General features: G+C 35.6%; 2 protein-coding genes across 5 annotated transcripts; one reads left to right on the top strand and one right to left on the bottom strand.

Moving 5' to 3' along the window:
* Nucleotides 1–645: 645 nt before the first annotated feature.
* Nucleotides 646–21,138, top strand: smyd1b (SET and MYND domain containing 1b). 4 transcript variants are annotated; one of them, XM_079896535.1, is made up of 11 exons: nucleotides 646–784; nucleotides 869–1,163; nucleotides 7,300–7,476; nucleotides 8,311–8,524; nucleotides 9,370–9,500; nucleotides 12,446–12,484; nucleotides 13,884–14,079; nucleotides 16,772–16,864; nucleotides 16,947–17,110; nucleotides 18,579–18,747; nucleotides 19,967–21,138. In XM_079896535.1, exons 1-11 carry the CDS (start codon nucleotides 772–774, stop codon nucleotides 20,123–20,125), a joined length of 1,650 nt encoding a protein of 549 aa, XP_079752661.1. In that variant the 5' UTR covers nucleotides 646–771; the 3' UTR covers nucleotides 20,126–21,138. The 4 variants fall into 4 exon arrangements, with proteins under 4 accessions (XP_079752661.1, XP_079752662.1, XP_079752660.1 ...); XM_079896536.1 differs by lacking the exon at nucleotides 12,446–12,484; XM_079896533.1 differs by having other exon boundaries at nucleotides 654–1,163.
* Nucleotides 21,139–21,552: 414 nt separating this feature from the next.
* On the bottom strand, nucleotides 21,553–23,509 carry LOC307173468 (fatty acid binding protein 1-B.1). The gene is made up of 4 exons (XM_079896616.1): nucleotides 23,397–23,509; nucleotides 22,797–22,969; nucleotides 21,783–21,875; nucleotides 21,553–21,691 (listed from the first exon to the last, which is right to left on the bottom strand). Exons 1-4 carry the CDS (start codon nucleotides 23,461–23,463, stop codon nucleotides 21,638–21,640), a joined length of 387 nt encoding a protein of 128 aa, XP_079752742.1. The 5' UTR covers nucleotides 23,464–23,509; the 3' UTR covers nucleotides 21,553–21,637.
* Between the last annotated feature and the right edge of the window lie 4,459 nt (nucleotides 23,510–27,968).

Raw genomic sequence — 27,968 nt, 5'->3', positions numbered from 1 at the left:
TTTCTGTTTTTAATTAGTTTTGTATATTTAATTTGTATTTCATTTAACATTTTTTAATTTGAATGATATATATATATATATATAATATATATATATATTTATATATATTCAAATAAAAAAAGTTTCATTTTATATATATATATATTTATATACTTTTTTATTTGAATATATATATATATATATATATATATATATATATATATATTCTAATAAAAAAGGTAAATTTTTATATATATATTTAGATACTTTTTTATTTGAATATATATATATATATTGTAATAAAAAAAGGTAAAATTATATATATATATATATATATATATATATATATATATATATTTTTTTTTTTTTTTTTTTTTTTTCTTCAAAGAAGCTCAAATATAAGAGTGTCACATGATCACGGCCTCATTCCCAGACTTCCATTTGTGCCATTTCAGAGTTTTCATCACTATTATTATTCCATTCTGTTAGTCCAACATATGGCCAGTTTTGAGTAGATGTGTCAGACGTTTGACTAGTGCTGTAACTTAAGCTCAGATCAGACTACATGTTTTGTGAATGCATTGAACTGACTCTTCTTGAATGGAACAATCTAGAATGTGTGAGTGTGTGTGTGAAGGATCCAGAGAGTGTGTGTGTGAAGGATCCAGAGAGTGTGTGTGTGGGGGAAGGAAGGTGCTGGAAGGTCCAGGTGGCGGCAGCTGTCTCTTGACTGGCGGCTCCAACTGAAGGACAGAAATATCCCAAACGAGGCTCTCCCGCCGAGGGAAATGCATGCGTGTGAAAAGTGTGCAAACGTCTGCAACCTCAAACAGCATTAAATCTCATCCAGCTGTGATTGTTGCATCACCTGTTCCTGCTCTTTCCACAGACCTCTGGGAACCCTGCCCCGGACCGTCCCGTGTGACGACACACACATCTTCTCGAAACACCCCTTCTGAACCCCAACATGGTACAGCTGGAGCCCTCGGCTATTTTAGTATTTTAGTGAGTGCTAGAGGAATCCCAGACGCCAGATCGAAGCTGACGGGCTGTAGTGAAGACATGGAGTTTGTGGAAGTGTTCGACTCTCCGGGGAAAGGCAGGGGCCTCCGGGCCACCAAAGAGCTTTGGGCTGGAGACGTTCTGTTCGCTGAAGCCCCTTTGGCATCTGTGGTGTTGGACAGGTAAGAGCCTGATCGACCAGTGCAATGAGACCCGATGTGGAGGAGGAGGAAAATGGCTTCTCAAAACTGATGTTCTTCCTCATTTCATCCACATCCACATTTACTGGAGAAGCAAAATGACTGAAGATATTAAGACTGAACAATGAAGCGAGTTTGTGCTTAAAACAAGAACAAATATCTGACAATAGAGTCAGAAAAATAAACTTAATTCAAAGTGAGAACTTTTCTGACCCCATATTAAGCATAAAGTCACATTATTTTACCTTAATATCTTCAGTCATTTCACTTCTTCAGAAAATGTGTCTTGATTTAATAATGTTTGGATGCTTGTGCTGGAGAACGAGACCGAAACACTGAGGAAGAACATCATGTTTGAAGAGTAAAGTTACACTTTTGATCATTGTATTGTGTGTTTAACTGAAATAAAGGGAATTATAAAAACGTATTTTATCTCAGCTAGTCGCCAAAGTGACATTTTTCATTTTAACTTGATGTCCTAAAATAACTAAAACTGAAATAAAATGAATAAAAACTATATTTAAAAAGAACAAAAACTAACAACAACAAACTGAGTAATGCTTTAACTTAAATTCTAATGAAAACCGACTAATATAAACATAAAAATTAAGGTTGTAAGATTATTGAAGTATGTTTACAAGAAAAACCATTTATATAGTGCTCTGGTAATGATGATTGACAGGACTGGATGTTTAGGCTCCTCCCGAACTACGTTTTGAACTTCATTTAATTCAATGTTACTTGCTGTTTCTTTGTAACTATTTATGAAATTTTGTCCATTTATGAAAATGGTAAATCCTACAGCGATGAAAGCTTGTTTCCGCCACAGAATAAAACATTTTAAAAGATCATTGTGACTTTATATCTCTCAATTCTGACTTTATTTCTCTCAATTCTGACTTTATATCTCACAATTCTGACTTTATATCTCACAATTCTGACTTTATAACTCGCAATTCTGACTTTATATCTCTCAATTCTGACTTTATATCTCACAATTCTGACTTTATATCTCGCAATTCTGACTTTATATCTCTCAATTCTGACTTTATATCTCACAATTCTGACTTTATATCTCACAATTCTGACTTTATATCCGCAATTCTGACTTTATATCCGCAATTCTGACTTTATATCTCGCAATTCTGACTTTATATCACACAATTCTGACTTTATATCTCTCAATTCTGACTTTATATCTCACAATTCTGACTTTATATCCGCAATTCTGACTTTATATCACACAATTCTGACTTTATATCTCTCAATTCTGACTTTATATCTCACAATTCTGACTTTATAACTCACAATTCTGACTTTATATCTCGCAATTCTGACTTTATATCTCGCAATTCTGACTTTATATCTCACAATTCTGACTTTATATCTCGCAATTCTGACTTTATATCTCACAATTCTGACTTTATATCTCACAATTCTGACTTTATATCACTCAATTCTGACTTTATATCTCACAATTCTGACTTTATATCCGCAATTCTGACTTTATATCTCGCAATTCTGACTTTATATCTCACAATTCTGACTTTATAACTCGCAATTCTGACTTTATATCTCGCAATTCTGACTTTATATCACACAATTCTGACTTTATATCTCTCAATTCTGACTTTATATCTCACAATTCTGACTTTATATCCGCAATTCTGACTTTATATCTCGCAATTCTGACTTTATATCTCGCAATTCTGACTTTATATCCGCAATTCTGACTTTATATCTCACAATTCTGACTTTATATCTCACAATTCTGACTTTATATCTCACAATTCTGACTTTATATCTCACAATTCTGACTTTATATCTCGCAATTCTGACTTTATATCTCACAATTCTGACTTTATATCTCACAATTCTGACTTTATATCACTCAATTCTGACTTTATATCTCGCAATTCTGACTTTATATCACACAATTCTGACTTTATAACTAGCAATTCTGACTTTATATCTCACAATTCTGACTTTATAACTCGCAATTCTGACTTTATATCTCGCAATTCTGACTTTATATCTCACAATTCTGACTTTATAACTCACAATTCTGACTTTATATCTCACAATTCTGACTTTATATCTCACAATTCTGACTTTATATCTCACAATTCTGACTTTATATCTCACAATTCTGACTTTATAACTCGCAATTCTGACTTTATAACTCGCAATTCTGACTTTATATCTCGCAATTCTGACTTTATATCTCGCAATTCTGACTTTATATCTCGCAATTCTGACTTTATAACTCGCAATTCTGACTTTATATCTCACAATTCTGACTTTATATCTCGCAATTCTGACTTTATATCTCACAATTCTGACTTTATATCTCACAATTCTGACTTTATAACTCGCAATTCTGACTTTATAACTAGCAATTCTGACTTTATAACTCGCAATTCTGACTTTATAACTCGCAATTCTGACTTTATAACTCGCAATTCTGACTTTATAACTCGCAATTCTGACTTTATAACTCGCAATTCTGACTTTATAACTCGCAATTCTGACTTTATAACTCGCAATTCTGACTTTATAACTCGCAATTCTGACTTTATATCTCGCAATTCAGACTTTATATCTCGCAATTCTGACTTTATATCTCGCAATTCAGACTTTATAACTCGCAATTCAGACTTTATATCTCGCAATTCTGACTTTATATCTCGCAATTCTGACTTTATATCTCACAATTCAGACTTTATATCTCACAATTCTGACTTTATAACTCGCAATTCTGACTTTATAACTAGCAATTCTGACTTTATAACTCGCAATTCTGACTTTATATCTCACAATTCTGACTTTATAACTCGCAATTCTGACTTTATATCTCACAATTCTGACTTTATATCTCACAATTCTGACTTTATAACTCGCAATTCTGACTTTATAACTAGCAATTCTGACTTTATAACTCGCAATTCTGACTTTATATTTCGCAATTCTGACTTTATAACTCGCAATTCAGACTTTATATCTCGCAATTCTGACTTTATAACTCGCAATTCTGACTTTATAACTCGCAATTCTGACTTTATAACTCGCAATTCTGACTTTATATCTCGCAATTCAGACTTTATATCTCGCAATTCTGACTTTATATCTCGCAATTCAGACTTTATAACTCGCAATTCAGACTTTATATCTCGCAATTCTGACTTTATATCTCGCAATTCTGACTTTATATCTCACAATTCAGACTTTATATCTCGCAATTCTGACTTTATATCTCGCAATTCAGACTTTATAACTCGCAATTCAGACTTTATATCTCGCAATTCAGACTTTATATCTCGCAATTCTGACTTTATAACTCGCAATTCTGACTTTATAACTCACAATTCAGACTTTATAACTCACAATTCTGACTTTATAACTCGCAATTCTGACTTTATATCTCGCAATTCAGACTTTATATCTCGCAATTCTGACTTTATTTCTCACAATTCTGACTTTATATCTCGCAATTCTGACTTTATAACTCGCAATTCTGACTTTATAACTCGCAATTCAGACTTTATATCTCGCAATTCAGACTTTATATCTCGCAATTCTGACTTTATAACTCGCAATTCTGACTTTATAACTCACAATTCAGACTTTATATCTCGCAATTCTGACTTTATATCTCACAATTCTGACTTTATATCTCACAATTCTGACTTTATATCTCACAATTCTGACTTTATAACTCGCAATTCTGACTTTATAACTCGCAATTCTGACTTTATAACTCACAATTCTGACTTTATATCTCGCAATTCTGACTTTATAACTAGCAATTCTGACTTTATATCTCACAATTCTGACTTTATATCTCACAATTCTGACTTTATATCTCACAATTCTGACTTTATAACTCGCAATTCTGACTTTATAACTCGCAATTCTGACTTTATAACTAGCAATTCTGACTTTATATCTCGCAATTCTGACTTTATATCTCGCAATTCTGACTTTATATCTCGCAATTCTGACTTTATATCTCACAATTCTGACTTTATAACTCGCAATTCTGACTTTATAACTAGCAATTCTGACTTTATATCTCGCAATTCTGACTTTATATCTCACAATTCTGACTTTATATCTCACAATTCTGACTTTATATCTCGCAAATATGACTTTATATCTCGCAAATATGACTTTATATCTTGCAATTATGAGATAAAAGGTCGCAGTTACCTTTTTTATTTTTTATTCTGTGGCAGAAACAAGCTTCCATACAGCAGATTTTTATTACTAAAAATTTTACATAGATTTATAAGGGATTTTATATAGAAATATTAAATTATTGCATAACGCTTTCATGTTCAACAGGTTATTTCAATTTTTTTTCTAGTGATAAATTATGTTTACTAATGGCTTACCTCATTAAATTAAATTAAATTAATAAAAAATAATGATAAATGATGTAACCCTTAAAAGCCCCTGACAGAACCTTTAAAGTTACATATGTAACCTTTACCAGTAAGAATGCATATCAGAGATTCTGCAGTAACACTGATTATGATTGAGCTTTAAATAGCAGGGGTCGATTGAGTCGTGGTATCATATGCTGTTTATAGTCTATATTTAACCTGACGTCCCGAAGAGAACTTGCGTGGCTTTTCCAGAGCCGAACTTGTCTTAAAATAACACACTGTAAAATCAAGATTAGAATCGAGCAATTTAGGACCAGAAGTGAAGAATCGTTATTTGCTCAGCATGAAGAATCAGTTTTCCAATTTAAACATGAAATATAAAAACCGGGTTGCATAAGATGATTCAGCATGAATGAATAAGATAAGTGTGTCACCCAATACTGTCACAAGCTCTGTAAGTAATGTAAGAACAGATATATGTGATGTGTAGAGGAGAGCGGGACACAACTGACACTCTTTTTGACTTTCTCAGTTTGTGTAAATTCACTTGGGGTTCAGAGTATTCATTTTTCCCCACATTAATTTCACACGTCTAGTAAAATTATGTGGTTTTGTTTCATTAATACAGTGTTCGCTTGTTTCTTGATATATCCCGAAAGAATGGAAGTGAAATGTGACAACATGCCCCATAGGTGGGGTACATCATAACATGACCATTTGACAGATTAAAATGTTATCTTATCTAATCAAAAAAAATACAAGAAAAACAAAAATATTTTTTCAATAAAATCCAATTATTAACTTTTTTATATAAAATAATGGCATTTTTTAATAATAAAAAATAAAGGAATTTTTGAACACACTGGAAAACTCAAAAATTACTTTATTTTTTATTATTAAAAAATGCCATTATTTTATATAAAAAAGTTAATAATTGGATTTTATTGAAAAAATATTTTAGTTTTTCTTGTATTTTTTTTGATTAGATAAGACAACATTTTAATCTGTCATATGGTGTCATATATCTGAACACTGACTCTCAGTCTTTATTCACCTTTTTCTCATGGTTTCTCAATAGAATTCATAAAAGAATATAATAGAATATCATAGTTCTAATTGGGGTTCATTGTAACCTGGCAAGTGTTTCTGCTGGTTACATCGGCAATAAAGAACTATCTCAACTCTTAAATAACAGATTGGAGATTAAAATAATATCAGATTTGTCTAATTTTAAGCAAAAGTCATCCAAACAAAAGTCCGTCGATCAATTATATGAAATTGCTGTTTAGAGAAAAGCTTTGACTATAACAAGAGACACAACACACACTTTGAATCATGTTTTTGAATTATTACCATCTCATTATCGTTATAGAACACCAAAGGCAATTAGAGCAATATATAAACAAACTTTTGTGCAAGAAAAATGTATAATAAAAATATAAACAAGCAAAAGTGAATATTTTAAGGGTTGATATTGTGGGTGTGTTGTGTATGGTTAGATGTAATGGGTGGATGTTGTGTATTTTTAATTGTTTTGTGATTGTATGGCGAGACTAAAGACCAGATTTTTTAATTTTGGTGCAGTTTTTTTCTCTATATAGTGTTGAAATGGCAAGTTTCGTCATGCTGGCATGTGTGAACGTTTTAAACCATGTGTGTTACAGCCACTGCTTCTGTAACTGAGATTAAAGTGTGGAGTGAGAGATCTAACGAAGCGTTCTCTGTTCCAGTCTGGTGTCCAGTGTGTGTCACGGGTGTTTCCGGCGTCAGGAGAAGCTCCAGCGCTGCGGTCAGTGCCGCTTTGCTCAGTACTGTGACAGAACGTGCCAGCGAGCCTCCTGGGAAGAACACAAACTCGAGTGCGCTTCCATCAAGAGCTACGGAAAAGCACCCAATGAAAACATCCGGTATGAGCCGTAATGAGCCGTGTTTTAGGCCTCATGATTCCCTCATCATTTGTTTTTTTAATTGACTGTTCATCAAGACCCATAAACTTTTGTCACACTTGAACCACAAATACACACAAAAAAATAATGGATTCGAGGAGTTTTGGGGTTGAAATTTAAAAAAGTAACAAATCCTTCCGTCACGGGTCAATTTGACCCCATTAGGAATGAAAGGAATGTGAGGAATGATACACTTCAGTACACATAGAAAAACCTAAAAATGCTCAAAATTCAAACTAAAAATGCCAAAACTTTACCAAAAAATGATTTAATAACGTCTACATGTGTATCTGAATGCAGACTGAAGAGAAACTGACTTTAGGACCCAGAGGAACAGCTCATTTACTCTTATAGAGATATAAGGCCATACAGAGTCATGAAATATCATGTTATATTATTATTTTTCCACAAAAGGTCGGCAAAGACACTCAATGTAGGATATTTAGGGCAGAATTAAAAGGGTTATGCATGAAATTGTGAGTTATTTTGAATTTAAGTTGAAAGAATGTGAGGAATGTGCTTAAATTACTATTTATTTATTATTTATTGATCAAATCTAGTCATTTAAAGGTGAATAAAATAAATTGCATTAAAAAAAATGGAAAAAAATCTGCTTTTTTAAGTATGATTTTAGGGCTTCGGGTCATTTTGACCCGCGAGGGAAAGATGTGTTTCGAAGTGCGAGGGAAGGATGAGGTTTGGGAATGTTTAGACTCGCTCCCTAGCGCTCTGCACGTAGCGTTCATGCTCATATGTGACAGAAATGATGGAAAAATCTGATGTTCTGTGTTTTAGTCTCGCCGCTCGCATCATGTGGCGTATCGATAAGGAGGGAATGGTGGTCTCGGACACGCAGATGACGACCCTGGATGAACTGGAAAACCACATCTGTGACATGAACGAGGACGACCTGAAGGACTTCAAAGTCGATATCCACAATTTCCTCGACTTCTGGCCTCGCGTGAGCAAACAGCACACGGTGGACAGCATCTCACACATCCTCGGAGTGGTACGTGAACTTCGAATCATCGGTTTAGGTGCTCAAGAAGAACATGTGCTTCAATTTTCTGAATTTCAGAAAATCATTTTTATTCCTGTGATCAAAGCTGAATGTTCAGCATCATTACTCCAGTCTTCAGTGTCACATGATCCTTCAGAAATCACTCTAATATGAGGATTTGATGCTCAAGAATCACATTTATGATTATTATCAATGTTGAAAACAGTTCATATGTTTGTGGAAACCATCATACATTTTATTTTTCAGGATTCTTAGAAAGTTCAAAAGTCAAAAGTGAATGAATGAATCAATGAATGAATGAATCAATAAACAAATGAACCAATGAATGAATGAATGAACGAACAAACGTATGAATGAATTATTGATGATTAAATGAATGAATGAATGAACGAACGAATCTAAGTTCAAAAAGGTCATTTTGGATCAATTAAAGGCTTCCTTGATGAATAAAATTATTAATTTCTCTCTTTTGTTTTACTAATCTTATATATCCTAAACTTTTGAATGGCAGTGTATCATATATTCCACAAAATATGAACTGTTTTCAGCATTGATGATAATGTGTCTTGATCATCAAATCATCATATTAGAGTGATTTCTGAAGGGTCATGTGACACTGAAGACTGGAGTAATGATGCTGAAAATTCAGCTTTGATCACAGGAATAAATTACACTTTACTATATATTCACATAGAAAACTGTTATTTTAAATTGCAATAATATATCACATTTTTTAGCCATGGTGACATCATTTGAAATCATAATCGTTCCAAACGTGTGACGGTGGTGTGCATGTGACGTGCGGTGACTCTTCTTTCCTTCCCGTCTGCCAGATTAACTGTAACGGGTTCATGGTGAGCGATCAGAGAGGTTTGCAGGCGGTTGGCGTCGGCTTGTTTCCTAACCTGTGTCTGGTGAACCACGACTGCTGGCCCAACTGCACCGTCATCCTCAACAACGGCAAGTAAGTTGAAGCGCTGGTCTTCAGATCCTCAGTCGGAGCGTGAGAGCGAACAGGTGAAAGTAACTTGTGGGCGAGGAATGAGAGAGAAAGATGGCTGGAGGAACTGAGAGTTTGAACTGAAAGAGTTGGGAAGGGAATAACTGGAATAACCCGCTCATGTGATTCAGGGTTTCTGTGAAATGTGCATTAACCCAAATACTGTGGCCTGTGTGTGTGGTACATGCATCCTTTCAACTCATGATGTTCATGATGAGACTCTCTCATTGAACAAGATTCACAGAGAATGTTATGGAAGCTTGTTCCCGCCACAGAATAAAACATTTTAAAAGATAATTGCGACTTTTTATCTCACAATTGCGAGTTTACATCTCGAAATTCTGACTTTATTTCTCAGAATTGCGAGTTATAAAGTCAGAATTGCGAGTTATAAAGTAAGAATTGCGAGATATAAAGTCAGAATTGCGAGTTATAAAGTCAGAATTGTGAGATATAAAGTCAGAATTGCGAGTTATAAAGTCAGAATTGTGAGATATAAAGTCAGAATTGCGAGATATAAAGTCAGAATTGTGAGATATAAAGTCAGAATTGTGAGATATAAAGTCAGAATTGCGAGTTATAAAGTCAGAATTGCGAGATATAAAGTCAGAATTGCGAGATATAAAGTCAGAATTGCGAGTTATAAAGTCAGAATTGCGAGATATAGTCAGAATTGCGAGTTATAAAGTCAGAATTACGAGATATAAAGTCAGAATTGTGAGATATAAAGTCAGAATTGTGAGATATAAAGTCAGAATTGCGAGATATAGTCAGAATTGCGAGTTATAAAGTCAGAATTGTGAGATATAAAGTCAGAATTGTGAGATATAAAGTCAGAATTGTGAGATATAAAGTCAGAATTGCGAGTTATAAAGTCAGAATTGCGAAAGTCAGAATTGCGAGATATAAAGTCAGAATTGCGAGTTATAAAGTCAGAATTGCGAGATATAAAGTCAGAATTGCGAGATATAAAGTCAGAATTGCGAGTTATAAAGTCAGAATTGCGAGATATAAAGTCAGAATTGCGAGATATAAAGTCAGAATTGTGAGTTATAAAGTCAGAATTGCGAGTTATAAAGTCAGAATTGTGAGATATAAAGTCAGAATTGCGAGATATAAAGTCAGAATTGCGAAAGTCAGAATTGCGAGATATAAAGTCAGAATTGTGAGATATAAAGTCAGAATTGCGAGATATAAAGTCAGAATTGTGAGATATAAAGTCAGAATTGTGAGATATAAAGTCAGAATTGCGAGATATAAAGTCAGAATTGCGAGTTATAAAGTCAGAATTGTGAGATATAAAGTCAGAATTGCGAGATATAAAGTCAGAATTGCGAAAGTCAGAATTGCGAGATATAAAGTCAGAATTGCGAGTTATAAAGTCAGAATTGCGAGATATAAAGTCAGAATTGCGAGATATAAAGTCAGAATTGCGAGATATAAAGTCAGAATTGCGAGATATAAAGTCAGAATTGTGAGTTATAAAGTCAGAATTGCGAGATATAAAGTCAGAATTGCGAGTTATAAAGTCAGAATTGCGAGATATAAAGTCAGAATTGCGAGATATAAAGTCAGAATTGCGAGATATAAAGTCAGAATTGCGAGATATAAAGTCAGAATTGCGAGATATAAAGTCAGAATTGCGAGTTATAAAGTCAGAATTGTGAGTTATAAAGTCAGAATTGCGAGTTATAAAGTCAGAATTGTGAGATATAAAGTCAGAATTGCGAGATATAAAGTCAGAATTGCGAAAGTCAGAATTGCGAGATATAAAGTCAGAATTGTGAGATATAAAGTCAGAATTGCGAGATATAAAGTCAGAATTGTGAGATATAAAGTCAGAATTGTGAGATATAAAGTCAGAATTGCGAGATATAAAGTCAGAATTGCGAGTTATAAAGTCAGAATTGTGAGATATAAAGTCAGAATTGCGAGATATAAAGTCAGAATTGCGAAAGTCAGAATTGCGAGATATAAAGTCAGAATTGCGAGTTATAAAGTCAGAATTGCGAGATATAAAGTCAGAATTGCGAGATATAAAGTCAGAATTGCGAGATATAAAGTCAGAATTGCGAGTTATAAAGTCAGAATTGCGAGATATAAAGTCAGAATTGCGAGATATAAAGTCAGAATTGCAAGATATAAAGTCAGAATTGCGAGTTATAAAGTCAGAATTGCGAGATATAAAGTCAGAATTGCGAGTTATAAAGTCAGAATTGCGAGATATAAAGTCAGAATTGCGAGATATAAAGTCAGAATTGCGAGATATAAAGTCAGAATTGCGAGTTATAAAGTCAGAATTGCGAGATATAAAGTCAGAATTGCGAGTTATAAAGTCAGAATTGCGAGATATAAAGTCAGAATTGCGAGATATAAAGTCAGAATTGCGAGATATAAAGTCAGAATTGCGAGATATAAAGTCAGAATTGCGAGATATAAAGTCTATACAGTTTTTTTCTCGCAATTGCATCTTTATATCTCGCAATTCTGACTTTGACACGCAATTGCGAGTTTATATCTCACAATTCTGACATCTTTTCTCAGAATTGTGAGATATAAACATGCAATTCGGAGAAAAAAGTCAGAATTTTGAGTCTATTTCTCGCAATTCTGACTTTATAATTTGCATTTGTGACTTTCTATCACCCAATTCTGCAATAAAAAGTCGCAATTACCCTTTTTATTTTTCATTCTGTGGCTCAAACTAGCTTACATAGAATGTCCAAATAAAGCTGTGTACTTTTAATTTGAAGTTCACTAGCGTTCCTCTCCCACACCTCGGCCTCCAGACGTATGATGTGCATAATTGTAGTTTTGCCTCTTTTTTAACGTCAGAACAACAACAGAATTGGATTGATAACAGTATCCTGAGTTCAGTAAGTCCAGCTGCTTCTTACTTTGTGTTTCAGTCAGTCGGCTGTCGATACTATGTATCATTCTCAGAAGAGGTGGGTCCGTTCAACCGTTCCTCTTCTCATCAGATCTTCTTCTTTCTATCATCACATCCATCTCTTCAAATAATCAACTACCCAAACACAGCCAAACGACACATGACGGAGACACTGAGAACCGCTTTAATCATGAGAGTTTGCTTGTAATGCCTACGCAGCTGACACAATATTTTTGATAAGTTTCCAATTAAGTTATTAAAATGTTCTCTGAACGTCCAGGTTTTAAAGTCCCCCTGTAGTCAATCATTTTATCCCTTAAAACTCATCTTTGATCACCAAAATGACATATTTAAACGTTTTTTCCTTGATGTCTTAAAATATCTTGAATATTCTACACATTTGCCTCATTTAGTATGCGCGGGTCTATGAATATGCAAATGAGCCCCGCCTCCACTCACTCACTCAGCTCAGAGATCCACTGGTTGACGATCACACGTTGATCTGATTGGTTACAAGGTAGTTTGTGACGTCAGAAACACCAGCGATTTAAAAGCGTGTTTTTGAGACTGTCTTTGGTTCACTGCAGTTTTAAGGAGGAAATACTCAGCAATGCTGTCGACTTATGAATTTACACATGCTTTGTCTTAAAGCACATTAAAAACACCACATAGACACATAAACTACATTAAAAGCTGGATTTACACCACAGGGGGATTTTAAATAAGTTATTCCTTGTTAACTGAACATTCCATTTTGTAACATTTGAACATTTCCATTCCATTAGTAACATTTAAAAATGTTACAATTTGTGCCAACGTTTCGAGAACAGAAAACGATTTATTAACTTTACTGGGAGAACATTTGTTCATAATCTGGATTAAACCCCAAATCAAACAATGATATTTCTTCAAAAAAAAGATAAGATAGATGGGATAGTTAAAAATTCTGTTATCATTTACAAATGCTCATGTTCGTTTTCATGTTTCATTGTGTTTTCTTTGGCGTTCTGCTGGAGAAAGAAAGAAAGTTGTAACGACGCGAGAGTCAAATGATGACAGAATTGAAGAGCTCCACAGTAAGGCGAGAGCTGATGACGGGTGGTTGGTCCGTTTGTTGTCACTTCTAACCTCTCTCACATCTAATAACACTCTCTTCCAGTCTTGACAGCTGCCACAACTAATTACCACTTTGATATGCAAATATAAGTGGGTTTACGACTTCCTGAACATTTGTCTGTGTGTGTCACTGTGTTTCCGTCTGCTGTCAGATCAAGTTAAGATGTTGTATATGATCACAATCTGGGTCTATATACAAAACTCCTCTGTTTTCGCCTAGTTAGCAAAGAGTGTTGTGCGCTTGCTTGATCTGGAGGGCCTGTGAACGCAGGAACGGGTTCGTGATGCTGAAGTGTGTGTGCTCTGATTCCAGCTTGTGTGTGTGTGTGTGTGTGTCACAGAATCGAGCTGCGAGCGCTGGGGAAGATCAGTCCCGGGGAAGAAGTGACCGTGTCATATGTGGACTATCTGAACCTGTCTGAAGATCGCAAGCGTTTGCTAAAGCAACAGTATTACTTCGACTGCACATGCGAACACTGCACCAACAAAACCAAAGATGACCTGAAGATGGCCGGAGCCGAGGTGGACGGAGAGAAGGTGACGGTTACTCACAGATCTAACATTAATCAATGAATGAATGAATGAATCAATCAATCAATCAAGCAATCAAGGCATGAATCAATGCATGAATCAATGAATGATTGAATGAATGATTGAATGAATGAATGAATGAATGAATGAATGAATGAATGGTTGAATGATTGAATGAATGAATGAATGAATGATTGAATGAATGAATGAATGAATGAATGGTTGAATGATTGAATGAATGATTGAATGAATGATTGAATGAATGAATGAATGAATGGTTGAATGATTGAATGAATGAATGAATGAATGAATGATTGAATGAATGAATGAATGAATGGTTGAATGATTGAATGAATGAATGAATCAATCAATCAATCAATCAATGCATGAATGAATGAATGATTGAATGAATGAATTAATTAATGATTACATGAATGAATCAATCAATCAATGGTTGAATGATTGAATGAATGAATGAATGAATGAATCAATCAATGCATGAATGAATGAATGAATGATTGAATTAATTAATTAATGAATGAATGATTACATGAATGAATGAATGAATCAATGAATGATTGAATGAATGAATGAATGAATGAATGAATGAATGAATGGTTGAATGATTGAATGATTGAATGAATGATTGAATGAATGATTGAATGAATGAATGAATGAATGAATGAATGGTTGAATGATTGAATGAATGAATGAATGAATGATTGAATGAATGAATGAATGGTTGAATGATTGAATGAATGAATGAATCAATCAATCAATCAATCAATGCATGAATGAATGAATGATTGAATGAATGAATTAATTAATGATTACATGAATGAATGAATCAATCAATGAATGAATGGTTGAATGATTGAATGAATGAATGAATCAATCAATCAATCAATGCATGAATGAATGAATGAATGATTGAATTAATTAATGAATGAATGAATGATTACATGAATGAATGAATGAATCAATGAATGATTGAATGAATGAATGAATGAACGAACGCATGAATGAATGAACGAACGCATGAATGAATGAACGAACGAACGCATGAATGAATGAACGAACGAACGAATGCATGAATGAACGAACAAGCGCATGAATGAATGAACGAACGAACGAACGCATGAATGAATGAATGAACGAACGAACGACTGAACGAATGCATGAATGAATGAGAAGACAGGAGACACACAGCATGTTTCCAGCTCTATCTGAGTCCCGTGGCTCTGCAGAGATTAGTGCTGTTATATATATATATCAGTCCTTCAGTGAAAGATAAGGAACAGAATTCCAGTCTGGAGCTCGTGTGACTGACCCTCAGAACACAGAGGAGGATTATGAGGCCGATCATCTAAATCAGGGCTTTCAAACTGGTCACAGTGACAAGTTGAGAGAAAAACATCAATACAAAAAAAAAAATTAATGCATTTGTGTGTATTTATATATACAAAATAATTATACACAGCACACACACATATATTATGTAAACACAAACTTTATTTTGGATGAGATTAATTGTTGCCCAGCTCTAATGTTTTATAATAAACAACATAATTGAGATTCTCGTTGTTTTGTGCTATAGATAAAGATGGACTGGTCTGGTTATAAAAAATAATAATCTGGGGCCGTGTTCACAAAGCATTTGATCTTACCACTAGGAGTACTCCTAAATCACACTAAAAGATTTTAGCTAGGAGTTTTCTCTTAAAAGTTATTCACAACGCCTTTCAGACCTACTCTTAGTAAAGAAAAACACAACTCCTAAACTAAGAGTGAGTCTTCGTTGCTATGGATGACGTCATTACTCATGCACGAGCTTGACTGAAGTGACCACCTTGATTGGCTGATGATTGTAACGCGGGAATGATTCCAAACTCCTCCCCTACGATGATGAGTGACAGGTGACAGGTCTGAGAATGCGTGCGCTACACAAGTAGTGTGAAGGACGGAAGATGTATTCATCTTCCGTCCTATATACTGAATAAATAGCCTTTGAATAAAGAGTAAGGCAAAACAAATAGCCTAGTAGCCTAATGAAACATATGGATTGATGCAATATCTTTGCAACATTATTGAATTAATCTGTCACTATATGCCTCTGCCTACGTTTGCAAAGAGAAGAACATTTTAATTTGATTCACAATGAAACGTTACAAATAGTTTACATGCAATGAGTAGCCTAGTTTTGGTTGTTGTTGGTGGCGTTATTGCATCCCTAGTTATGCCTACAATGCAGAATTGTCCCTCGATTGGAAGCTCCTGTAGCCGCCGCATACGCATTTCAGAACATCGCAGCGTGAAATGCCACAAAAAGTGGTTTGTGAAGGTCTTAGTGAGTTAGGAGTCCTCTCGACTTCTTTTAAGCTGTCCCAGGCTTAGGTGCTACTTTTAGGGCTAAAATGCTTTGTGAATTACTCTTAGTCAAAAAAATTAGGAGTCCTAAAGTTACGAGTGACACGCCCATTATTTTTAGGAGTTGCTCCTAAATTCGCCAGTTAGGAGCTACTTTTAGCCTTAAAATCCTTTGTGAATACGGCCCCTGATATATATTTAAAGTATATATTGCCCCCTTTTATTTTAATGTGCCGAGTCTAACTACATGTTAAAACGGCTTCCAAACACATTCCGTTGTGCATGAAATATTAGCCAATAGCATGACATGATATGTGATGTTCTGCTCCAGGTGCCAGAAGAAAAGGTGAAAGAAATCACGGAGTACAGCCGGACGATGCTGGAGAAGATGGAGAAGGCCCGGTTAGACGCAAACTACAACCAGGTAAAGATGAGTCTCCACACGGACGAGTGCATGCCGCTGCAGGTGTGTAACGTAACACGAGTGTGTGTGTGTGTGTGCGCAGGTGGTGAAGATCTGCCGCGAGTGTGTGGAGAAGCAGAAGGACGTGCTGGCCGACACACACATCTATCAGCTGCGCATGTGGTGCACGCTCAGCGAAGTGCTCTCATACCTGCAGTTCTTCGACGAGGCGTCTACGTATGCGCGCAAGATGGTGGAGGGATACCTGTGAGTGTGTGTGTGTGTGTGAGGCTTTCATGCAATCATGCACAATTAAAGGAAGCTTTGTTCATTGTTCTTAAGTGTGTGTAATGTTGCTGTTTGATCAAGCTCCAGTTCTTCTCTATATCAGTGTCAGTGTGAACTCCTGAAACGCCTCCATTAGTCTTGAGTTTCTTTCGGGAACGAACACGTCACAATATTCCTCATTATAATAATTAATGCGCAGAATAAAGGGGCGGGGCCTGGTTGAGTTAGTTAGTAGTGTGTTAAACTGGCGGTTATGGGAAGGGGCGGGACATTTCCCAAACACACTCGAAGCGCTCGACCAATCACAACACACTTCTCCAGCCGACCAATCAGAGCACAGTGTGCTTTTCAGAAGGAGGGGCTTCATAGAGACAGGAACCAATCAGGGGTGTGTTTCCCAAAAGCATCGTTTGCCAACTATGGTCTCAAGTTCCGTCATTATCAGGATAGTTCAGCGAGTCTGTGTTTCCCGAAACATCGTTCTAACGAACATTCGCAAACAGCATCGCAAAGATGTGTGTTTGAACGACACTCTCGACCTGTGGTTAGAAGCAGTTTCTAGTTAATAATACATGTGGACTCAATAAATCCTGATCTTGAGTAAAATAGGCAAGCTGACATTCAGTACAATCTAAATCTTTCATTTAGAATACATACAAATGTCATTTACGTCTTTTAGTTTGTCAAGAGATTTAAGCGTCGTTTCTGAAGAGTGCGCATGTGTGAACGAGCTCTAGTGCGTAAGAACGAGCCTATGATTGAATCTGGAAATAAAGCAAAATAACTGAAGAAAATGAGAAATATTCCTCAGATGCCTTGTCTGTAATTTATACTAAATCATCTAGCATTAATTTGATCTCAAACAGATTCATTAAAAGTATTATTACTCCACCAGCTGCGCGACATCATTAACATACGTGGTTGAACGACCAATTCACGACAATACAGTTTCAGAAACAGTCGTGATTGGCTAGTTGATTTCTTCAACGATGCATCGCACTATAGTAGTTACGGCGTTATATGAGAAACACACCGGAGCGTTACTGACAGACTGGGAAGAGAGGAGCCGCAACACTGGTTAAGGGGAACAACGCATTAAGGGTTTCCTGTGAGAACGGTGTGTGTTAGCGGCCACTAAGTTAATAACTAATGATCTTTACAGTAGAAGTGAATCAATCAAAACTAACTTTATCTGGACAATAACTGTATTCTAGATCTGCTGTAAAGCCTGAACACTCTCTGTTACTGTAATCTCCTGTTATCACTGTAAAGCTGCTGTGAAACTCTATATTGATAAAGCGCTGTATAAATGAAGGAGACGTGACTTGACAATGGAGAATATGGGGAAATAATGCATGCAAATCTATTCTAGTCGAGCCCATAAACAACATCAAGACTTGAGAAAAGGCCTAATATGTCGTCTTTATATGTTTGTGTATTGATATAGAAAACTGTACCATCCCAACAACGCTCAGCTGGGAATGGCTACGATGCGTGCCGGCGTGACGCACTGGCAGGCGGGGCTTATCGAGGTCGGTCACGGCATGATCTGCAAAGCCTACGCCATCTTGATGATCACACACGGCCCCATGCACCCCATCACCAAAGACCTGGAGGTAAAGCTCGGACTAACCCCAGTTACACTGAGCCTTCACACACATACAGTCAAACCACAGTAAGCTTTCCTGGAGCTCTAACAGTAGAGCGCTGGCGCTTGCAACGCCAAGGTCATGGGTTCGACTCCCAGGGAAAGTAAGAACTGATGATAATGTAAATGTGTTGCTGGAAATGCAATGTAAGTCGCTTTGGATAAAAGCATCTGCCAAATGCATGAATGTGAATGTAAATCTTCGACATTTCTCACATTGTCACAGTTTATTTGCTCTGTGTGTGTAATGATTCTGAACTCACAATACGATATTATTGCTATAGTCCAAGACGTATGATAAAAGCTTAACAAAAAATACTGAAAATACAGAATTATTTGATGTAAATACAGAATATGCTCGTACTCTGTCCCTCACTAGATATATTTAAAATAATAAAGGCCACTTTTCACTGGTAACATCAGACATTTGGCATTATCACAAATATTCCCCCATTCCATTATTATACATTATATTCAACATCATATATAACAGTTTAAAGTAATACTGACACTAAAACTCTGAAAACTAGATTTTGTTTCTCACACAGTAATTTTTATTTTGGGTGAACTATACACAATATATTGTAACTATCCACGACACATATTGATGCATTTTTTGTATTTGCGATATATTGTGACATGATATATTGTTACACCCCTATTATTCGCTATAGTTTAGAAAATGGTTATAAAATATGACAAGAACTGGTTTTGTCCGTCCTTCTGTTAGACTGTCTCACACATGAATTATGTTGAATATCTGTCAGCTGTTAAATTTAACTACACAATTAGATAATACCAGTTTAGCTCAACCAATCACCAAGCAATGCTTCATTGTGTTCAGTCTGTGTGTAAAAAGAGCATTAGCAATTAAAGAAAACACACTTCAGCAAAACATGATCAGCTCAAAGTGTGGATAATGTCACTGGTAGTCGCTGTATGAAGAATATTTGGGTATAATATGTCACAGTTTACTTTATTTTGCTCTCCTCACTGATAAATGAACTATAGTGTCCTGATCACACTAGTGTAAAAATATCAGAAATTATATCTGGAGTTTGAATAAGTTTTGGTTTGACTGTACAAGGTTCTGTCATCATTTACTCGTTCCAAACGTTTCATCACTGATTCTGAGTTGGTGTAATTCGCTGTAGTGTTTGAAAGTGTTGCTCTCCTCTTCCCATCAGGCCATGCGCATTCAGACGGAGATGGAGCTGCGCATGTTCAAGCAGAACGAGTACGTGTATCACTCCATGCGTGAGGCGGCGCTGCAGAACCAGCCCATGAAGATGATGTCAGAGCCGGCGGCCAATGAGAGCATCAAGAACCTGTTCCGCAGGAAGTGACATCACAGTCCACTGAGACACACACGCTCAGGTCAACGTTAGACTCACGTTTATGCATTCAGACAAAAACCAAAGCATCAAAGAGCCAATAATATTAGGGATGCACGATATATCGGTATCGGCCGATATATGTTCATTTTTAATGTTATCATTATCGGCCCGATAAGTAAATTTGGCCGATATATTAAAGCCGATTAATAATGTATTATTTCCTTCAGCTGAGACTCTTCAGATGCACACTGTTCAACATGATGGTTATGAATTGCTTGAAATATGATTGAAATCACTTCAAAAAAGGAAAATACAGTGAAGTGCAACATGTCATATCGGCTATTTAAGATTATAATGAGAACATTATGATTGTGTGCTTGAACATGGATTTAAATGTGAGACTTTGTTTTTGTAATCAGGCTCTCAAAAATTATATAAAAATTTGGATTTAGATTTATCGGCCGATATATCGGTTATCGGCTTTCAAATATAAAATAATTATCGGTTATTGTTAGCAGCCAAATTTTTTATATTGGTGCATCCCTAAATAATATAACATGCACACGCTTAGAGAAAATGTTCTATATAGAACTCTACTTGACTCAATTTTATGCCAAAAAAGGAGAAGTGTCTTAAATTATTGCATAATACTTTAATGTTTAATGGGTTATTTCATTTTTTTCTAGTGATAAAGTATGTTTACGAGCTGCTTAAATCATAAAATTTTATCAAAATACTAATTGAATTAGAACAAAATTAATTAATTAGAGCTAAATCCATAAAATGGTCCCTTTAAGGTTCTATGTAGAAGCTTTTCTTCTGAGAGTGCAGGTTTAGATTAGGAGCAATCTTCACTGACTCGTATGTGCATCTGTACCTTTAGAGATGTATGGTTTTCTAAATTATGACTGTGTGACGACTGTAACGAGGTCGCATGGATGTTTTAGGCTGTTCTTTGTTTTTGAGTGTTATTTGGAATATTAAAGTTTTTTGTAATTAAAGACTCGTCAGGTTTAAATGATGATGTTTGTGGTTTGACTTTCATTGTTCTCGTCCATAAAAGAGTTGAGACTCAAATGTCGCTTTTTCACAGTTCAGTAATTAATATTATTAGACTGTAAAAGACACACACACACACACACACACACACACACACACACACACACACACACACACACACGCACACACACAGGTCTGTTTACTAGCTACTTGAGACAGAAGATTCAACATTTTAAATATTTTTTTTTTATAAATGCACAAAAAACCTATTTAAATGTGCCAAAAAGTAGATTTTGATAACGTCTAATATATATCCACATGCAATGCCTAATAAAAGCAAGTCATTCTGAAGTTAAATTCAGTAACTTGATCTCCTTTTCCGTTTTAAACACATGCACAACACAAATCATCTCTTTCAAGGAATACAAATAAGGGCACGGATGTGATTTTGAGAATAGTTTAATAAAAAAAAAAAAACATGATATTTGTCTTTTCTCAGATCATGTGGAGGTCCGTGTGTGTTCAGGCCACACGCTTGCTGATCCTCTTGTAGACGAGGCTGCCGAGAGTCAGAGTCTGAAACACACACACACACACACACACATCACACATGAGATCTGACCGTCACTGTGAGCTCGTTCCTGATGTTCATGATGTTCTCACTCACGTTGACCAGTGTGTTTCCGTCCACCAGCTCCGTGACCGACGTGATCTTGTTCAGGACGACCTTCAGCTTGTTTCCCTCTTTATTCACAACAGCCTAGAGCACAAATGACACGATCAGCGTTTTATTCAACTGCTCACACACAACTGCTCACACACATTTCTGTTACACACACAACTGCTCACACACATTTCTGTTACACACACAACTGCTCACACACAACTGCTCACACACGTTTTCAAAACTTTGCCTCTTTTTTTTTCCAAAACTTTACACACAAATCCAAGAATTGCACACACAAAATGCCTCACATCTCTTGCACTGCATTCACAATATCACAAACATCTCAAAAGCAAACATTTGTGTTACGTTGCAAACACCTTTGCCATATAATATTTTTGGATGTATCATATGCACACAGTTATGCAAAACCTAAAGCTCTCATTTCACGTACATTTCTGTACAAGATTGAAAGTAATTGGATGTTGAAAAATTCATGATAAACACGAAAGCAACTGAAATCAAACTATTTTTTTTACTGTAAGCATTTGTGACTGTGAATACAGTATTACACAGTCCGACAAACCTATAACTCGACCTTTGACCTATTTATAGACCTATTCTAAAGCCCTGATTGGTCGGTGTTCAGTAAAGCGATGAGTGTTTGCACATGTGAGGAGTGTGTGTGAGGAGTGTGTGTGAGCGTGTGTGAGTCTCTGATGAATTACTGTGGTGTTTCGATAGGTTGTGCTTGAAAAAGGAAATCAAGAGACTTCCGGTTAGATCTGTGTGTGTTTCATAGACAATTGTGTGTTGTGGTTTGCAAAAAGAGTTTCATGAAATTGAAAACTGAGTCGAAGGCCGAGAATTAGTGTGTGGTTTTGCAGATTTGGTGTGTGGTTCTGGAGTGTCAGGCTTCAGAAACTGAAGTGAGGATTGTGTGTGTAAGCGGCTGAAAACAACTGTAATGCACTTTCTTCCGCATCCCATCATGCACTCTGATCCATCTCTCCGCACCTTGACTTTCTCTCCGGTCAGCGTCTCGATGTCGGCCTCCTGCCCGATGGTGAAGGAGTTGGTCAGAACTTTGGCTCCGGTCGTCACGGTCACTTTGAAATGATCTCCGTTCTGCTCGATCTCAGAGATGCTCTTGATGTCTTTGCCTTTCTCAATCAGATCATCGGGAAGACCTGAAGGACATTATAGCGGACATTACGTTTAGTCATTTAGCAGACGCTTTTGTCCAAAGCGACTTACAGTTTAGGACTAAATTAAGCGAGTCATCGTGAAACATGTGCGATGCCGTCAGTTCTTTCAGATCGATCAACTCATTTTTTTAAGTCAGTTTAGTGTAATTTAAGTTGAAGTGACTTAAACACCCAAGTTGATTGTATTTAAAAATTTGAGGCACTTAAATACAATCAACTTGGGTGTTTAAGTCACTTCAACTTAAATTACATTAAACTGACTTAAAAAAAAATGAGTTGAATCTTTAATAACTTTTAAAAAAAAGTTGAAAATTGCTTAACTTATTTTGATGAGTCAAAGCAATGTAAAAACATATGTTGTCATAACTGTTCATTTTGAATGCATTAAATTGCATGATATTTGACTCACCGATGGCCTTCATGAAGTCCACGAATCCCTCCTGACTCTCCAGCTGATATTTCCCACTGAACGACATGGTGGCGAGTGGATAAAGAGTGACACCGGAGTGTGTGAGAGACGCTTTTATGTTGTCAAATACACAGATTAATAATTATTAACCGGATAGGATGGTCCTGATTGGTCGATCACTGTGAAATCTCGTCAGGTGAAATGTCATTCGGGGTAAAAGTTGTTCTGAGTGCAAAACAGTGCAGATCTATAATCTATAATCAGATCGTGGCCTTAACCTTTGCCCTCGGACCATGACATCATCACACCCTATCGGACGCCAGGGTCACTCAACTACAACATTTGGGATTTTTTTTGTGAAGTAACTAAAACAAATAAAAACGATAAATTATTTGTGTTATTTTTTATTTAATTTTATAGTATATATTTAAATAAATAAATATATAGTTATTTAAAGTACTAAAACTGACAAAACATAAACAATAATATATTATAAATAATTATATATATTTGTTTCAAACTTTTAGCTAAAATAAGTAAAAAAGTACATTAATAAAAACTATAATAGTATATAAATGATACTCACTGTCTTTTTCCTTCGATTTTTCCTTTTACAAAAACACTACAGTAAGACTTCATTTGTTAACTGTAGTTCAGATGAACTAACAATGAAAGATACTTCAACTGCAATTATTAATCTTAGTTAAAAGTTGTATTTTTGAATGTAGTTAATGCACTAACATGCCTAAACAATGACACATTTTATTATTAACTAACATTTTACAAAGATTAATGAATGCTGTAAAAATATATTACTCATAGCTAATGCATAATGTTAACAAATCCTAATGTAAATATGAATATATATATATATTAGATGCATGTGTAAGAAACATTTAGCTGTTGCAATTTTATATATATTGTCATTTTTTATATAATAAACATGACATAATTATAAATGATGTCATGGCATGTTAATTTATAAATACACATTTGTATGTCAATGCATTCTTCGAATCATGAACCAGTCACAAGCCTAATAAAAATAAAGCATATTTCATATTTCAAGGTCTTGTGAGCAGAATTTGGACAAATAAAGAGCGTGTCTAAAGTCGTGCGAATGATCCGTAACTGCAGCACAGAAGAGCCTTTCAGCAGGAGAACTGCTCGTTTTTCACGGATCTTCAAGCACAAAACCTTCATGCAACATCAGAGGAAACACATGAAACACACACACATGCATCGTAACCTCGGTTTATAAGTGATTTCTGCACATCTGTGTCTCAGGAGCCTCATAATAACCCGTCAGCATGTCTGATCGTTCTCCTGACTCCTGCACTATGGACTGCATCTATCAAACCCTATTGATTATCAGTGTTTTATCAGGAACACGCTGACGACTCTTCAAAGCTGATGCAGATAAGAGAACGAACACAATAAAAGCAGATTGAGTTTATCAGCTTTATCCAGCACTAGATCAATATGATGTCAAGTTTAAAATATATAACGCTTCTTTCATTTCAAGTTGTGAAAAGGCATTCAGTAACGCTGCTTGAAACCAGCACGACCTTTGACCTTCACCTATATTTGTAATAGGTGACATGGGGAATATTTACTATCTGTGTCGACAGATGTGCAACTCTCTCAAAAAACATCAGAATCAGTGTTATTTTAGTAGCTTAACTTTAATATACGTTTTATAGTTTTTATTATTATTTAGATTTTTGGTTTAGCAATTTAGTTGTTTTGTCAGGTTTATGTCTATATAGTTTTTATTTTAGTTTTAGATATTTTAATACTTAACATAATGAGGAATGTTGCTCTAATTAAATAAATAAATTTATTTTATTTCAAGTTTTCAAAATAGTTTTGAATGGTTTTCATTTTAATTTAAGTTAAAAGTGTTAGTTGTGCTTTTGTCATTTTTATTATTCATGTTTTTTTTAAATGCATATATCATTTTTATTTCAGTTTTAGTTATTTTAGTACTTATTTTAATGAAAATAAAAATGTTACCTTGTCAACTATAAAAAATATATATACATATATATATTGAGCATGAGTATGTTTTTTAATTTTTTAATCTTTTTAGTTAATAACTCTGCTTGTAATGTGACCTGGAGCATGATGACCTTTGACCCTTACCAAAAATGTATATATTTTAGTACTTCAAGTTAAACAAAACAAATATAAGAAATGCTGTCTTGGCATCTAGCTGATATTTTATGTTAGTTCATGTTTATTTGATTTCAAACAAACCAAAATTATTTTAGTTGTGGTTAACAATCATAACCCTGTTGCGAATAATTATAAGCTTAATTAAATGTTTAAAAAAATCAATATGATGTTAAGCAGCCAAACTGATTCACTGTCTGGATTTATTTAACATTGATCTACAATCATGAACACAGACACTCTATAATACAGAAAACAGAAGGTGATTGGGTAGAAAGCGATCTGATTTGCATAGAGGCGGAGCTCCATCTGCTCCGGCTCTTCTCATTGGTGGGTTCCGCTGATCAGGACGGTTCTGTCACTGTTAAACACGACGGGTCGGCACTGCAACTCTGTTCACAATCAGTGATAAGAAGAGTGTGAAATCATCACAATCACGTGTGTGAAAGACTCGCATTACTCAACATCGCTATCATAAACTCTAGTATCTGAGACGCTATAAAACACAAGATCTCAGGCTCCACATCCAGATCCTGGGGCCCAAACACTGGCCCTTATTCCCAGGACCGCATGCCACACACACACACACACACAGCTCATGAGGTATATATTTTCAACTACATTTTATTTTTATGTTTTCTATTGTTATTATAGTTTAATGGTTTTAGTTGTATTTAAAGTCCCCCTGAGGTGAAAACCCAGCTTTTAATGTTGTTTATGGTGTTTTTAATCTGCTTTAAGTCAAACCATGTGTAAATTCATAAGTCGACACCATTGCTGAGTATTTTCTGCTGTGAACCAAAGACAGTCTCAGGCCATGTCCACACTAATACGTTTTCGCTTGAAAACGTATATTTTTTTCTCCGTTTTGGCCTCCCGTCACACTGAGACGGCGTTTTTATTAATGAAAACGAAGCTTTTTGAAAACGCTCTCCAAAGTGGATACATTTGAAAATGCCGGTTTCATATTGTAGTGTGGACTCTCAAACTGAGGTATGCCTATTTAAAAACGATGACGTAAATTTAGTCATGTGACGCATATTGCACCAATAGATATTTACAGTATTGTGCCTATTATGTAGCCTGGGAAAACCCAGACAACTTCCGGCAAATTCAGGGCTGCGTTCAGCCCCGACAAAACGTTGCACAACGTTTTTTAAACAGAAACGGCGATGCGTTGAACACACTGTTCTGATGACGCAAGAGTTGCAACTATGGCAGCTCAGAAGGCCATTCTTTGTGTTCTTTGTGAAGAATTTTCTGAGCCTGATGAAGTCGGTATAAATATGTTTTTAATACAACAAAATATGCCCGATGTTACAGTTACTGCACTTGCCGCCCAGAACCAAAGAGAACATCCCAATCGAGTGAAGGGATTGCTGAAACTGAAGCACACATCTTCCCTAATTCAGACTAAAACACATCTATTTAGCCTCACATACTGACTTTATTTGTAGTTCATACTGTTTTAATACCCTGTATTTTCTTTCTCATTTTTAGGAAAAGCACTTAATTACCATTGTTTATTTCTATACCAAATGTCATACACTTGCAATGAAGCTAAAAATATAAACAACAACATCATTATGTTGATATCCTATATTTTTACAATAAAAACGACAAACATGTCTTCTAATATCCTCAGTTGTTGCGTATACTGAGCTGCATCGAACACATTTGTAAATTACTTTCATTGAACCCATTGTGCGAGTTCACTTTAATACCGCGTGCTTTATATACATGTTGCTGCTGATTGGACTGCAGTTCTGACACACCCACCAAACAAGAGAAAACGTATTTCAAACCCCGTTGCACACCGGTTCCAGGAAACATGACGTTCAACCCGGAAACCGTAGCAAAACGTTGCGCACCGTTTTGAACTTGAACGTGCCCCAGATTTGCTCTGCAAGTAGTCCGGCAAAGAGCTCATTCAAACCCATTTCCATGGCCGAGAAATCGCGGCACCAATCAGAAACGTTGAGGCGGGCTTTACACGATGACGATCGCTCTGATTGGTTTGAGGTCTATCCAATTGCGCCCAGAGGCATTTGAGCGACGTCCGTTCAATTTTTAAATGCATTATTATATTCAAATTGCAAACACATGAGGACAGTCTCCATGAAAGACCCACTGGCAGATGAACGTGCTACTACATTTCTCTCCGAAACGGTAGGAAATTAAATTAGATTTAATAGAGGATTTTAACTGTGACGAGATGATTGACAGGGCAGTTTAAGTGACAGGATGCACGCGACAGATCCGTCCGATAAAGATGACGAAGTAGTATGTCCCAAAGCTTGCCTACTTTTTTGCTACACATTCAAAAGTAAATACCTTTTCTTCACAAAAAGAGTACATACTTTTATGGCGTAGTGTAACTTAGGCGAATTGGGACGC

Source organism: Squalius cephalus, assembly GCF_949319135.1.
Source record: "Squalius cephalus genome assembly, chromosome: 16".
Lineage (NCBI taxonomy): Eukaryota > Metazoa > Chordata > Actinopteri > Cypriniformes > Leuciscidae > Squalius > Squalius cephalus.
The sequence above is the reverse complement of the archived record's forward strand: the minus strand, read 5'-3'. Positions and strand labels throughout refer to the sequence as shown.

Excerpts from the sequence above, each read along its gene's own strand:
- smyd1b (XM_079896533.1), top strand. The coding sequence starts at position 772 with ATGCGTGTGAAAAGTGTGCAAACGTCTGCAACCTCAAACAGCATTAAA. Across the intron at positions 16,865-16,946 it reads TAGACGCAAACTACAACCAG|GTGGTGAAGATCTGCCGCGA; the intron begins GTAAAGATGAGT and ends GTGTGTGCGCAG. Across the intron at positions 18,748-19,966 it reads CCATCACCAAAGACCTGGAG|GCCATGCGCATTCAGACGGA; the intron begins GTAAAGCTCGGA and ends TCTTCCCATCAG.
- LOC307173468 (XM_079896616.1), bottom strand. The coding sequence starts at position 23,463 with ATGTCGTTCAGTGGGAAATATCAGCTGGAGAGTCAGGAGGGATTCGTG. Across the intron at positions 21,876-22,796 it reads TGACCGGAGAGAAAGTCAAG|GCTGTTGTGAATAAAGAGGG; the intron begins GTGCGGAGAGAT and ends TTTGTGCTCTAG. Across the intron at positions 21,692-21,782 it reads ACGGAAACACACTGGTCAAC|ACTCTGACTCTCGGCAGCCT; the intron begins GTGAGTGAGAAC and ends TGTGTGTTTCAG.